General features: G+C 49.5%; 1 protein-coding gene across 5 annotated transcripts in view; it reads right to left on the bottom strand.

Moving 5' to 3' along the window:
* The window catches only part of CACNA1B (calcium voltage-gated channel subunit alpha1 B), a 190,721-nt gene that overhangs the window by 15,619 nt on the left and 160,437 nt on the right, over positions 1-14,665 (bottom strand). For all 5 annotated transcript variants that reach the window (XM_060608057.3, XM_060608055.3, XM_060608054.3 and 2 more), the window contains 3 exons: positions 13,660-13,804; positions 7,992-8,119; positions 2,082-2,178 (listed from right to left, as the gene is read on the bottom strand). In XM_060608057.3, the coding sequence (XP_060464040.3) occupies positions 2,082-2,178; positions 7,992-8,119; positions 13,660-13,804 (370 nt within the window). The remainder of the gene's footprint in view (positions 1-2,081; positions 2,179-7,991; positions 8,120-13,659; positions 13,805-14,665) is intronic.

The raw sequence follows: 14,665 nt of genomic DNA, 5'->3' as shown, positions 1-14,665 counted from the left end.
CAGCTGCCCAGAACCTGAGGCTCTGAGAACTTTTGTGATCTCCAGGAGCAAAAGTATCCCTCGTGTGTCTGGAATGTCCTCAGCATGGGAGGTCACCTAGCTGGCCAGGCGGAGCCCTAGGGACACTGTGACCCTCCTGTCTTCTCCCAGCAGCCTCTTGTCCTCTACCACATGACAGAACTAGAGACAGAGGCACAGGGCCCCTCTCTGGGGTCTGCCTGCCCTCTGCCAAGCCTGTATCCTGTGACACACAGCCTCTCTTTCCCTCTGGGTTGGGCCCCCCGCCCTGCCCCCAGTGTCTTGGTCCCAAATCCAATCTTCAGTCTAACAGAGAGAGTGGGTGGCTAGAGACAATAGCCCAGACTCTTCCCCCCCCCCCCCACACACACACCCCGAATGCTGGCAAAGCCCCACCTGGCACATCCAATCGTGGTCCCAGGACCTCACACATCACCCGTGTGATGCACACCAGGAAAATCGGCTTTCCAGAGCACAGTGTCCCTGCAGACCAGCACTGATGGCATTAGAAGAGGCAGAGGGACTCCTCTCCAGGGGAGTCAAGGAGTTAGGTTCCAGCATGAAGGAGAAGCAAGTAGGTGATTTCCAAGAGAAGAGAGCTCTGTCCAGGGCACCTTCACCAGAGGCTCTCCTCTGCCTGCCTAGGCCCTAGAAGGGCAAGGCCAAGGCAAACAGACAGGCATCTCCACACTGGGCCTAGACCCTCGTGGTCACAGCACTCTGTGCATCTCCTGGACTCTCGCCACCTCCCCAAGCCCATCCATTCCTACCCACCCCAGGCCTCCCCTGGTCTATTCATGACCAGAACCTCGGAGCTGGCCAGCACAGCTGGGGAAGGGCCCTAAAGGCCAGCCCATCAGGGCCCTGCATGCCCAACCTGGCCCCAGGTATCAGTGTGGACAGAACTCTCCTTCTTGGGGACAAAGCTAGAGCCTTGCAGGCAGGTACAACATGCATGCCAGGCAGGGGAGGGCAAGGAAGACATCAGAGGCATCTGTCTGTGGTGTGAAGGAGCCACTTAGCTTCCAAAGACTGTGCTGAGCCAGGTGACAGATGCATGCCCAGATTCAGAGCACAGAGACAGACAACATGGACAGAACCAGAGAGATGAAAGTTCTGGTGGGAAGCTTGCTCAGAGAGAGGGTGGTGACAGGGAGGCTCTGGACACATGCTGGTGGAGCAGTAGAACCTGGGGCCGGCTCTGTTTTCTGGGAGCACTAGGGACAGCAGGAGGGGTGGGGGTGGGGGTGCTGGAGGGATGGAAGGTGCTTACACCAAGGGTGGGGGGTGACTGAGGGCACATGGGCAAGTGGGAGCAGGCTTGGGGCTGGGCCGTGTGACTTGCTTGCCCCCCAGGAGGGAAGCCTGGAGGTGTCCCTCAGCTTACCCCTTCTTTGCAACTCAGCCTCCTGGGAGAGGGGCATGGGACTACCTGGGCCCCTGAAACTGTCCTTACTCTGCTGCAGCCCTCTGAAGCCCCAGAAATGACAGAAGGACGTCTCTCCCTGGCACCCTTTCCTTCCTAATACCACAGTGCCTCCTTCCCACTGTGAAACCTACAAACCCCTGGAGATGCTTCCTCCCCAGGCTGACAACAGCCCAGGCCTGGGGAAATTCTGCATGCGCTGAGCTGGGAGTGGGTTCCTCAGGTGTCCCAGAGGCCCTTCACGCCCCTATTCCCCCAGGGTCAGACCCTGAGGGCTGGTTAATTCCACTGGAGTGGAGTGTGGTCCTGAGCCCAGAGCAAAAACAGCTTCTGTCCGAAAGCTGGTCTGTCTCCTAATTCCCAGGAAAGAGAAGGAAAGGGAAAAAGGCAGGTGGAGGGCTCTGGTTCCTGAGCCTTTTGGGGGGCTCTCAGAGGGGGCAGACCTGTACGGACAAGGGCCGGGTGTACCATCATGGTATCTGCGTCCCTCTGTCCAGGAGGGTAGAGGAGATGGTTGGAGCAGAGAAAAGGAAGAAACAGTGAGACAGCAGAGCAGCAGACAGACGGACAAGCCCGAGAGGAGACGGGAGACCAGCCCCAGCACAGCCAGCCTCCAGGGTGCAGGGTCGGGGTCTACCTTGTATGCAACTCGAGCAGGGCATTTCTTCCCCAGCCCCAGGGGCGGGGACATGTGTTTCAGCATCTCAAACATGTCATTGTAACTGATGCGCCCACTGGAGACCCGGCCCAGAGAGGCAGAGGCAGAGTGGGGTCCACAGGAGGGGTGCGGCAAGAGGGGGAGGGGGGAGGAAGCAGACAAGAAAACAGATCCAGTTAACCAGCGTCAGATTAAATGCCAAAGTCAAAATACGTAAAATGAGGGACTTTTCTGCTTGACTCGATCCCCTCCTTGCCCCCCCCAGCCTCACCTCCACACTCCAGCCCCACGCAGGGCAGCGGGCAGGGGTGACGTCTGAGCTAATGAACATGGAGGGATGAGGAAGGGCTGCATCGGGGCGGCTTTGGGTTGTCAACTTCTGATTTTACACTTTTAGAAACCACAGATAATGCCAAATCAGAAAAGAGCTGTTTCACCATGCCGGGAGAGCTGGTAGACAGAATTACATGACCGATGAGGCCGGCCTAAGAACCACGGCAGAAATATCAGCTTTCCTTAATGCTCAATTTGCTTCAAAGTTAGCCTAGAGGCTAAAAAAGTGGAGAAAAATCTAAAACAAGCCAGAAAACTAGAGCGAGAGCCACGCTGTTCTGCAAGGAGTCCCGAGGCTCTAGAGACAAACTTGAAGGGTGAGTCCTGCTCCAAGCCCAGAGACGCCCGAGGCCGCCCAGGGCAGGGCTGCTGCTGGGAGTCAGGGCTGGGCAGGAAATGGGAGATTGCGGGGGGGTGAGGGTGGGGGTAGGGGGCAGGGGCGTGGTGGGCAGCTGGGGTGGGATGTGGCTTGGGGCCACTCTTGCACCCTCCTGACAGCATGCCAGGAACAGGGCTGGGGCCAACTAATGGGATAAGTCTCCAGATCCAGGGAGGTGTCTGGGGGCTGACTATGCCTTCCCAAGGTAGACAGGCCACCAGGCCTGTCCCCATCAACCCTGGGGATACCCGCCTGTGGGACCTGCTTGGGGTCCCAGAGACGCAGTCAGGTTCAGGTCACCCAAGAGAGAAAAGGGGCCACTTTTCCTGGCAGGCGTGTCTGCCCCAGGGCCTGGCCCTCCTCCCAGGGTTCCCAGCCTTGGCTGAGTGAATCAATCCAGAGGTGAAGCAGGAGGGCCTGCCTTTGGGCCTCCTCTGCCTCTGTCCTCTCCTCCCCCAGGGACCAGAAATCCCTGGGCTGTTGGGCTCTTCAGACTGGGAGGGGCAGCTGCTCCTGGTCTGCTGGTACCCCTGCTCCCCTCCTCTGGGGCCCTTGGCCTCGGGCCTGTCTGACCATTAGCACCCACTTGAGAGCCTGGAGGCAGAGCCGGGTAAGACAGCTGCTTCCTTGGCACAGGCAGGGCCTGGCCCCCGGCTCCCACCCAGTAGCCGACCCCTGCCCTCAAGGCCCAGCCAGAAAGCTTTGTGTGCGCTGCCTCAGAAGGCTGCCTCTCCCCAGCCAGCTGGAGGGGTCGGGAGATTAGATGAGGGACCAAAGCGTCCAGGAGGTTGGAGTGCGGGGCAGGGCAGGACAGGAGGAAAGAGAGGTGAGGTGTCGTCATTCCCAAACCAGGCAGGGAGTGTGTGCTGTGTTTGCATTTCGGGCAGGGAAGAGTATGTCGGATGGAGGCTCTGAAGTTGCAAACCTTGTAGGCCAACCTACGAGGGCAGTTCTTCCCTAAGCCAACGGGTGGCGCAATACAACGCAACAAACTGTACATATCCTTATAATGAATCCGGCAACTGGAAAGGAAATGTCACAGGTTATGGCAACCGAGGCACGATGAGCCCGTCCCGCCCGCCCGCCCAGCCTGCGACAGGAAGATGTGTCCTTGCACAGTCGTGGAGGAGGAGCCAGGCGGCTGGACAGGCAGCTCCCTGAAGGGAATCCTGGGGCTTGGAGAGCCTGGGAGGCTTGGCAATCCCAACACAATTTCCAGAGCCTGATGCAGGCAGGAGACACACCATACAGAACAAGTGCCGGCCCCTGTCCCAAGCCCCCACCGTGCACACACCAAAACCGCTGGTCCATCTCTCGCGGGGCCTTGTTCACCCACCCGCTCTGGCAGCCCCTCCTCTTGCTCCCTGAGTGCCTGCAACCCCGTGCCTGGCTCTCCTGACTGTCCCTGCCTCCTGAATCTCCGGGAATCTGGTGGTCCAGCTAAAGACTCCCTTGTCCCAGGGTGGGCACCCCGGCCAACACCAATGTTTCTCTTTCCTGTACTGTGAACCTCCTCAGTCCAATCAGCTCCAAATGACTTCTGGAAAGAAGGAAGAAGCCCCACTCTGGCCTCACCCAAGGTGCTTCTAATTCCACTGGACCCAAAGGACCAGCCACAAAGGGGCTGGAAGCACAGCAAAGCCCCCAGCCCCAATAATCACCCAACCCAATTCACAGCCTGTTCTTTGGCTCATCTTCTCTCTTCCGCCATCGAACCCCTCAGATGACACCAGATGTAAAGCAGGGGCATAATACTGTCACTCCAACTCAAAAACTGTCCTCACTGCCTACAAAACAAAGTCAAAGCTACTTGTGTATCTCAAATTTCAAGGCCTTCTCAACTTGTCCAAGCCCCACTTCCAGCCCCTTTGCAATGCGCTCTCTTCTCTGTCAGACACAGACCCCCTTCCTTTCACCCCTACCCTTACCCCCATCTCTAGAGCTCAATCCTTTCTGCCCTCTTAAGTTTGGCTCAGATGCTACCTCCTCTGAGTCACCAGTCACACGGAGTCTCTCCCTCCTCAAATACCCCCCCCCCCCCGGCCTCACACTATGACTCCTCTGTTTTCCCACAGTCCCACTGGGCTCAATGTCCTGAGAGCACACACTTGCTCCACCTACAGGCCCCCGGTCCCCAGCACACGGCGGATGCTCAGGAATGTTGACTGGGCAGATGGACGAACATCGAGATGAAGTGACAGACAGCTCACAGAACGTGTGACTGTGATTCCCCTTTTGAGTCTCTACACTTCACCACCAAGCAAGGCAGAAGCAACAAAGAGAATGGTTCGAGAAGGCGGCATCAGAAAGCAACAACCCCATGCCTTCTTCATCTCTCCACAGCATGTGTGCACACACACATGTGCATGTATATGCCCACGCACACGTGCATTCATACACATGCACACACACAAACATATATTCCCATGTGCACCCATGCACACATGTGTCCACACACACGTACGCACAAACATGCGCTGCGTTCACACACTTGCACACAATCACACATGTGCATGCTTGCACACATACACACAAACCATGTGCACGTGAGCACACATGTATGTCTGCTGCATACATGCATACACACGTGCTACATGTGTGCACAGACCTGTGCACATACACACAAACACACCCATGCACACATGTATACACTTGTGCACACACTCACATAGCCACACAGGTGCAAACACACACATACACACCATATAAAAGCTTGGGAAATTTCACAAAGTTGTGTTATTTCTAAGTCTCTCCAGAGTGGCCACCTGGGATACAAAGATGACCACATCCTTGCATCTGCCAGGGAGGCTAGTGAAAGTTTCAAACCACCCTCTGTCCTACCAAGAATGTAGGTTCAGACTCCATCCACTCAGCTGCCTCTGCTGGGCCTTCCCCTGCCATCTGGAGGCAAGTTGTTTTCAGCCCAGGCCACAGGTGGGAGCAACAAGTCTGAGTGTTAGTTGTGACTCACATCTGTGCTACTTGTGGACCGTGGTCTTGTGTGCTACTTCCCAGATGCCACCCCTGGGGTGAGCTTGTATCTGCTGTCTACTCTTCCATAAGCACTTTCTTTACTATGTTCCCAATCTCCCTTCCAGAGGCCCTACTTTCAAGAACTCTGGATTTGGAAAACAGTCCGAGCCCCCAGTGCACCACTGCAAAGCCACGGTTTGGCCCAAGTCCATTTCCTGTATGTCCTAATTCTGCTCCACCTGTGGCTGGAGGAGGGGAAGTCCTAGGTCTATAGTTCATAAATATTTGGGGGAAGTCCTCCCCTCTCACAGGCCCGCACTGACCTGCCTTTGTCCCTTCGTCCAAGTCACATCCCATACAGCATCTCTGTTTCTCTGCCACACCATCTCTACAAGCAGCGTGCCCAGAAACAGTAGCATGCCTTTAGACCACAGCCCAGATGAACCTCCTAGAATGAGCCTCAAGCCTGCCTTACTTGGAGTCTCTTCAGCCCTCTGACTTCACTGGGCTCTCCTGACTAGAGAACCCATGCCTAGCCTCTGAGCCTATGGATGCCAGAATGATACTGAGTACTGCAGGGCCATTGTGCTGGTGCATCAGCAAAATGACAGGACTCTCCAACCACAAAAATGGTCACCTACATCATGAAACATAAATAAGAGCCACACTTGTTCTGCACTGTGTGAAAATTGTAAGTTTTTCACTATGGTGAAAAACACCCAGAGACACTATAGGCCTGGAAGTGCCCTAAGGTTGCTGGTGTAGCCAGTGGCTCCAGGGTTTGCCCATCTTGGGAAGGGTCTCACGCAGCACCTTTCTGGATCCTCACATGAAAGGGTAGGGGGTCCAGGAAGGCTGGATGAGAGGGGGGTTGGGGACCCCAGCCAAGCTCCCAGGCCTTCAGGAGCTTAAGGGGTCAGAGAGCTCTGGAGCACTCCTCATGCTGAGCTTCAGTTGAGAGAAAAACAGGTAGAACCTCAGGCACTCTGCGAGCAGGAAGTCCTCGCCATGAGGACACTGACCATCTTCTCCAGGCCTCTTCCACACAAGGGGTGACCAAACACAGCTGTGTGAGAGGGACATGGGCAGGCTGGGGGGCCTTAGAGAGAGGAGGCAGGAAGAGGCTACACCCCACCTTCAAAGTCTTCTTGCTCCCTTAGAGCATGGGAAGGGATGGACACCCGCCCAGTTACTGATGCATTATTCATTCACATGCATGTCTGCTGAGTGCTCACCACGAGCAAGGAAGGCACTGAGCAGGCCTGCGCCTTACCCAGCAGCAGCCAGGTCTCTTGGCCCCTCCATGTCCTGTGTTCGGCCTTGCAGAGAGCATGCCCTGAATAACTACTCAAGTATCCACTTGGGAGAGTGAAAAGAATGAATAAGCAAGTGAATGAGCAAGTGATGAAGGAACAGACAAATGGGCAGATGGTGAGTCCATGCTGCTTTGCTAGCCCCAAGGATGAAAAGTATGTCCTGGGTGTGCAGGACCCTCCCATGAATCATGGAACAATCTTCTAACCCAAGCCAGTCCCCTCATGACACACTTGCTCTGTCTAGAAACGAATCACCCCTCACTTATGCAATACGGTAAACCTTTCCCAACATGACCAAAGGGTCTTACACATACTAGACCCCTCCTGGTAGAGCTCCTTTGATTTCAGTAAAAGTTCACCAAGCACCCACTATTTTTAGCCTGGGCTGGGGACACAGAGATGCATGTTGGCTCCTGCTCCCAAAGGAGATGGCAGAGAGGGAGAAGCCTGAGCCAATCGGGGAGAATGTTATTTCTGCCATGAAGTCCCCCAAGCTTCATGAGGATGGTGAGGCCCCAACAGACAGCCCTCCTGCTGTGTCCACACCCTCTCCCTTGAGCCCTCTACGACCCTCATGTAACAGACCTGTGTGGAAACAGTACACTCCCATTCAGCAAGAGCCCTGAGACTCACAGACCCCCTGGAACCTCCTAAGGGCTAGGCTGAGGGTCTCAGACAGCATTTCTCAGCCCAGGGAGTGGTGTAAAAGCACTGTTGCAGTGAGAAGGAGAGTGCCACCTACAGGAGACCCGGCACCCCCCCACCATGTGGGCCCAACCAAAACCTGAGGGGGACGCTCACATGACACAGATCTGAAGCCACCCAGCCCTGTCCTAAGATCCGTGGCATGGACCGCCCTGAGGACCACAGAGCATGGGGGCCACTCACCACGCGGCCGGGTCGTACTCAGCCCAGACCCGGATGAACTCGTCCAGATGGTGAGGCCCTAAGATGGAAGAGTCCCGTGTAAGGTACTCAAAATTGTCCATGATCACGGCCACAAAGAGGTTCAACATCTGTAGGACAGGAAGGAGAAAAGGGGTGACATAAAGAGACCTCAGCCTGCCCTCTATCCTAGCCCTTACCCTCTGGCCAAATTCTGTATGTGAAGTCATCACAGCAGCAGAAGCCACTCTAACCCAGCCAGCCCCTAGGCCTCTGCCACACCACCACTGCCACCACCACCCACAGGCGGTGGCCCGCTCCCCCAAGGTCCTAGATCCCACAGGCTCACCCTAACCTCTCCTGCTCTCTGCTTCTGCTTTCCAACCCTAATTCACATCCACAAACTCCCATCCCCATCTTCTTCTCCTCTTAGCTAGCCTTCAAGGACAGCAGTGACTTCGGAGTCAGTACTTTGGACTCTAGAGGCTGAAAGCTCAGCTTTTTTTTTTTTTTTTTTTTAAATTGAGTTGAAATTCACATAACATACAATTAATCATTTTGAAGTATACAATTCAGTGTCATTTAATGTATTTACAATATTATGTAACAACCACCTCTCTAGTTTTAAAATTTCTCTATCACCCCAGAAAAATACCTTGTACCTTAAGTAATCACTCCCTTATTCCTTCCTCCTCCCCTTCCCCAGCAATCACCAATCTCTGTTCTGTATCTAGAGGCTTGTCTATTTGGGATATTTCATATAAAAGGAATCATACAACATAGGATCTTTTGTGCCTGGCTTCTTTCACTTAGCATGACTTTGTGAAGTTCATTCATATTTTAACATGTGTCAGAACTTCACTGCTTTTTAAGGCTGAATAATATTCCATAGTAGGTATATACCACAATTTGTTTACCCATTCATCTACCGGCGGACATCTGGATTCTTTCCACCTTTTGGCCAAACTGTTTTCCACAGAAGATGCTGCATTTTACATTCCTATCACAATGTACAACGTTACTATTTCTCCAAGTCCTTGCCAATGTTTGTTATTTTCCATTAAAAAATTATTATTATAGCCATTCTGATGAGCGTCAAGGGAGTGTGTGGTTTTGATATGAGTTTCCGTAATGACCAAAGATGAATATCTTCATGTGCTTCTTGGCCATTTTATATATCTTCTTTGCAAAAATGTCTATTCTGATTCTTTGTCCATTTTTTGTATGGTTGCCTTTTTTAGTTGAGTACTAAGAGTTCTTTATGTGTTTTCAATATTATCCCCTTATAAAATATGTGATTTGTAAATATTTTCTCCCATTCTTTAGAGTGTAGTTTCACATTTTTTATAATCCCTCTTGATGCACAAAAGGTTTTAATTTTGCACAGTCCAATTTATTTTTCCTTTTGTTACTTGTGATTTTGGGGTCAAATCTAGGAATCCTTTGCCAAATCAGAGATCATGAGGATCTGCCCTCTATGCTTTCTTTTAAGAATTTTATAGTTTTAGTTCTTACATTTAAGTCTTTCCTCAATCCTGAGTTCAGTTATATGTATGTGGTGAGATAGAGGTTCATCTTTACTTTTTTGCATGTGGATACCCAGTTGTCTCCTCATCATTTTTTTTAGGACAGAGAGAGTGAAAGAAGTAGAAGTAGACAAAGAGATCTTAAGCAGACTCCACACCCAGTGTGGAGCCCAACACAGGGCTTGATCTCACAACCCTGAGAACATAACCTGAGATGAAATTAAGAGTGGAGGCTTAACTGACTTAGCCATTCAGACACCTCCTTCAACATTTCTTAAAAAAACTATTCTTTCCATACTGAACAGTCTTGGCATCCTTGTCAAAAATCAATTGTCCATACATATTTGGACTTACTTCAGAAATCTCAATCCCACCTCACTGGGCTATACCAATACCACAGTGTCCCCCTCCCACCACCAACTTTATTGAGATATATATAACTGACATAATTATAAGATATTTAAAGTGTACTTTGGGTCAATCTGATATATATAGCATTCTTACCGTCTAGTTAATTAACATATAGATCACATTTTTTTTTGGTAGAACATTTAAGTTCTACCCTCTTAGAAAATTTCAATTATACAATACAGTGTTATCCACTCTAGTCACCATGTTTGATATTACATCATCAGGTTTTATTCATATTATAGATGAAAGTTTGTACTCTTTTACCAACCTCTCCCTATTTCCCCAACCCCCTAGTCCCTGGCAACAACTTTTCTACTGTTTCTATGGATTTGACTTAACAAAAAAAAAAATTCCACATACAAGTGACACCATGCAGTATTTGTCTTTTTTCTGTCTGGCTTATTTCAACTAGCATAATGCCCTCAAGATCCATCCATGTTGTCACAAATGATAAGATTTCCTTCTTTTCAATGGCTGAATAATACTCCAGTGTATGTGTGTGTGTGTGTGCGTGTGTGTGTGTGTGCGTGTGTGTGTGTGGTGTATCATATCTTCTTTATCCATTCATCTGTTGATGAACGCTTAGGTTGTTTCCGTATCTTGCCTACTGTTAGTAATGCTTCAATGAACACGGACGTGCATATTTCTCTTCAATATCCCGTCTTCATTTCCTTTGGATATATACCCAGAAATGGGATTGCTGGGCCATATTTTAGTTCTATTTTCGATTTTTTGAGGAACCTCTATACTGTTTTCCATAGTGGCTACACCAGTTTACATTCCTACCAATACTAGACAGGGGTTCTTTTTTCTCCACATCGTTCCCAATGCTTGCTATCTCTTGTCTTTTTCATGATAAGCCATTCTAAAGGTGTGACGTGATAGGTCACTGTGGTTTTGATTTGCATTTTCCTGATGATGAGTGATGTCGAGCACCTTTTCATGTACCTGTAGGCCATCTGTATGTCTTCTTTGGAAAAGTGTTTTCAGCCACATTGTTTTGATTTATGATAGCTTTATAGTAGTAAGTTATGAAATAGGGAAATATGAGTCCTCTTACTTGGTCTTTAATTTTCAAGATCTTTTTTGTTAATTGGAGTTGCCTGCCATTCCAAAGGAGTTTGAGGATAAGCTTTTCCATTTCTGCAGAAAGGCCATTAGAGCTCTGACAAGGATCACACTGAATGTGGAGCTCACTTTGTGGGGATACTGCCACCTTACTAACATTGAGTCTTCTGATCCATGGGCATGCATGTCCTTTCATTGAATTAGGTCATCTTTAACTTATTTTAGTAATATTTTGCAGTTCACAATGTACAAGTGTTTCATTTCCATGGGTATTTATTGATTCCCAGATATTTTGTCCCTTTGGATGCTACTGGAAATGGAATTATTTCTTTAGTTTCCTTTTCAGGTTGTTGTGGTTTTTTTTTAATGTTTACTTATTTTTGAGAGAGAGAGAGCATGCGCACACAAACACAGGAGGGGCAGAGAGAGAGAGAGAGAGAAGATCTGAAGTGGGCTCCGTGCTGACAGCAGGGAGCCCAACACGGGGCTCAAACCCACAAACTGCGAGATCGTGACCTGAGCCCAAGTCGGATGCTCACCAACTGGGTGCCCCATTTTCAGGTTGTTTATTGCTGTTGCATAGAAACATAACTGATTTTTGTGTGTTGATTTTGTACCCTGACACTTTAACTCAATTATTAGTTTTAGTACTGTGTGTGTGTGTGTGTGTGTGTGTGTGTGTGTGTGTGGTGCGTGCACACGCGCACGTGCACGTGTGTGTATTCTTTGGGATATCCTATATATACAATAACATCATCTTTAACTAGAGATAGCTCTACCTCTTCCTTTCCAATCTGAATGCCTTTTGTTGCTTTTTCTGGCCCAACTGCTCTAGCTAGGCCTTCCAGCACAATGTTGAATTGAATAGAAGCGATAAAATTGGGCATCCTTGTCTTATTCCTGGTATTTGGGGAAAAGTTTTCAGTCTTTCACCACTGAATACATCTTAGCTATACGTTTTGCATAAATGTTCTTCATCATGTTATAAGTGTTTCTATCATGAAAGGATATTGAGTTTTGTCACATGCTTTTTTTTTTTTGCATCTATTGAGATAATCAGGTGGGTCTTTTCCTCATCACATAGGTTGATTTTCATTTGTTGAAAATGCATCCTTGCATTCCTGGAATAAATCCATTTGATCATGGTATATAATCCTTTTAACGTGTTGTTGGAATTAGTTTATTCAAGATTCTTACTGTCTATTTATCAGGGATATTGGTCTGTAGTTTTCTTTTGTTGGGGCATCTTTCCCTGCTTTGGTATCAGGGTAATGCCAACATCACAGGATGTGTTAGGAAGTGTTTCCTCTTCTATTTTTTCAAAGAGTTTGAATAGGATTTAGGTTAAGTCTTTCTTAATATCATTTTTAAAAATTGTGATAAAATATGCATAACAAAAAGCTTATCAATTTAAACACCCGTAAGTGTGCAGTTCAATGGCATCAAGCACATTCACACTGTTGTGCAACCATTCCCACTGTCCAGCCCCAGAACTCTTATATCTTCCCCAACCGAAACTCTGTCCTGATTAAACCCTAACTCCCATCCCCTCCTCTAGCCCCTGGCACCCACCATCCTGTCCTCGTCTCTAAAACTTCACTGCTCGGGGGACCTCAAAGGTGAAACCATACAGTGTTTTTCTTTTCTCACTGGTTTATTTCACTTAGCATAATGACTTCACAGTTCATTCATATTGTAGCTTATGTCAGAACGGCCTCTCTTTAGAAGGTTAAATGATATTCCTTGTACGTTCACGTCACATGTTGTTTACCAATCATTTGCTGCTGGACACTTTGATTGCTTTTACCTTCTTGCTGTTGTGAATAATGCTGCTATGAACGTATGCGTACAAATATTTATTCAAGTTCCTGCCTTCAATTCTGGCATACACCCGGAAGCAGAACTGCTGGATCATACTGTGTTTCTATTTTCACTTTACTGAAGAACCACCCTACTGTTCTCCACAGCAGCTGCACCACCTCACATCCCTGCTGGCAGCACACAGGGCTTGTTTTTCCACCACCCCAGCAAACCACAGGCAACACTTTCTCTCTTTTCTTCTCTCACGCCTGTGTTTAATCATCAGTCATGTTGGCTCTACCTTTAAAATGCACCTCAACTCCCTTCATCCCCACACTTCTCTAGGCACTATTACCTCCAATAATCTCCCTGACCACTCTTCAGCCTCTCCTGACCAGAAGCCAGAGCCAGAGCAAGATTTTAAAACATCACGCAGATCGTGTCATGCCCCAGCTCAAAGTTTCCCAGCGGTGTCTGATGACTTGGAATAAAATCCACACTCCTAGGACCTAGTCCACTGACCTCTCCAACCACCAGTTTCCTGAGGCTCATCAGCCCCAGGCACAACGGCTGGAGTGATGCTTCTTTGTATCCCAGCACCATGGCAGAGGCTAAAGACTAAGGGACAACTGTCCCATGGAAAATCTAAACCCTTTCTAAGAAGGAAAGGCAAGGCCCACAGGAGCTCATCACAGGGTGGGTCCTTTTAGGGTTAATGAGGTCATCAGTTCAGGGGATACAGGACCATCAACATGGAATCAGACTGTAATGTGACATGAATCAGTATCAGGGATCAGTCACAGATGTAGGGGGACCCAGGATGGACTGAGACAGGTGGACACATGGGCACAGTGACCAGGACTTACCAGAAAGGAGCAAAGGAAGATGAAGGAGACGAAGTAAAAGTAGGCAAAGTCACTCCCACACTCATTGGCATTGGCGTGCTCATCACAGGCCTGGTTGCTGAGACAAGACAGCATGATCTCATGCCAGGCCTCCCCAGTGGCACTCCTGAGAAGAATGGCAGAGCTATGAGGCCCATAAAGGAAGGCCTGTACCAGCCTGGGAAGGGATCTCAGAAGAGCTGGTTCAAGTGCACACCCTCTCTGGGTTCCCTCCCGCAGAGAACCTGCTCACGTGTAAGGTATGGGTAAAAAACACCTGCTTTTTTTTAATGTTTATTTATTTTTGAGACAGAGACAGAGCATGAGCAGGGGAGGGGCAGAGAGAGAGGGAGACATAGAATCCAAACAGGCTCCAGGCTCTGAGCTGTCAACACAGAGCTTGAACCCACGAGCCGCGAGATCATGACCTGAGCCAAAGTGGGACTCTTAAATGACTGAGCCACCCAGGCGCCCCAAGAGATGCATGCTTCTTGAAAAGAATCCTCTGGCATTAGGACTGATCATTAACTCAGAAAGAACTATTTACTGAAAATAAGGCACTGCGCCAAAATTCAGCACCATGGTGAGCGCCCCTTCATGGATCTCTGCCACCTCAAAGCCAACAGAGCCCACCAGCCTTCCTGGTCTCTCCCCCACCCCTCCACCCAGCTTTCCTTGATTCAAAAAATGGTGACTCCATCCCTCCAGTTTCTTAAGACAAAAATGCCTCAGCCATCCTTGCCTCCTCTCTTGCTCACCACACTCTATTCATCACCTCATCTACTATGAAAAAACAGCCAGAATCTTACCACTTCTCACCACCCTGGGCTAAGCAACAATCACCTCCCTTGATCTGCTGCAACAGCTTCCTAACTGATCCTCCCCGCACAACAGCCCAGTGGGCCCACTAAACACAGGTGAGATCAGGTCACTTCTCTCAACCAACCTCTGTCTCACTGCAAAAGCCAAAATTCACACTCAACTTCCC

Source organism: Panthera onca, chromosome D4 (assembly GCF_046562875.1).
Source record: "Panthera onca isolate mPanOnc1 chromosome D4, mPanOnc1 haplotype 2, whole genome shotgun sequence".
NCBI classification, from domain to species: domain Eukaryota; kingdom Metazoa; phylum Chordata; class Mammalia; order Carnivora; family Felidae; genus Panthera; species Panthera onca.
Note: the sequence above shows the minus strand (reverse complement) of the source record. Positions and strands in the feature narration are given on the sequence as shown.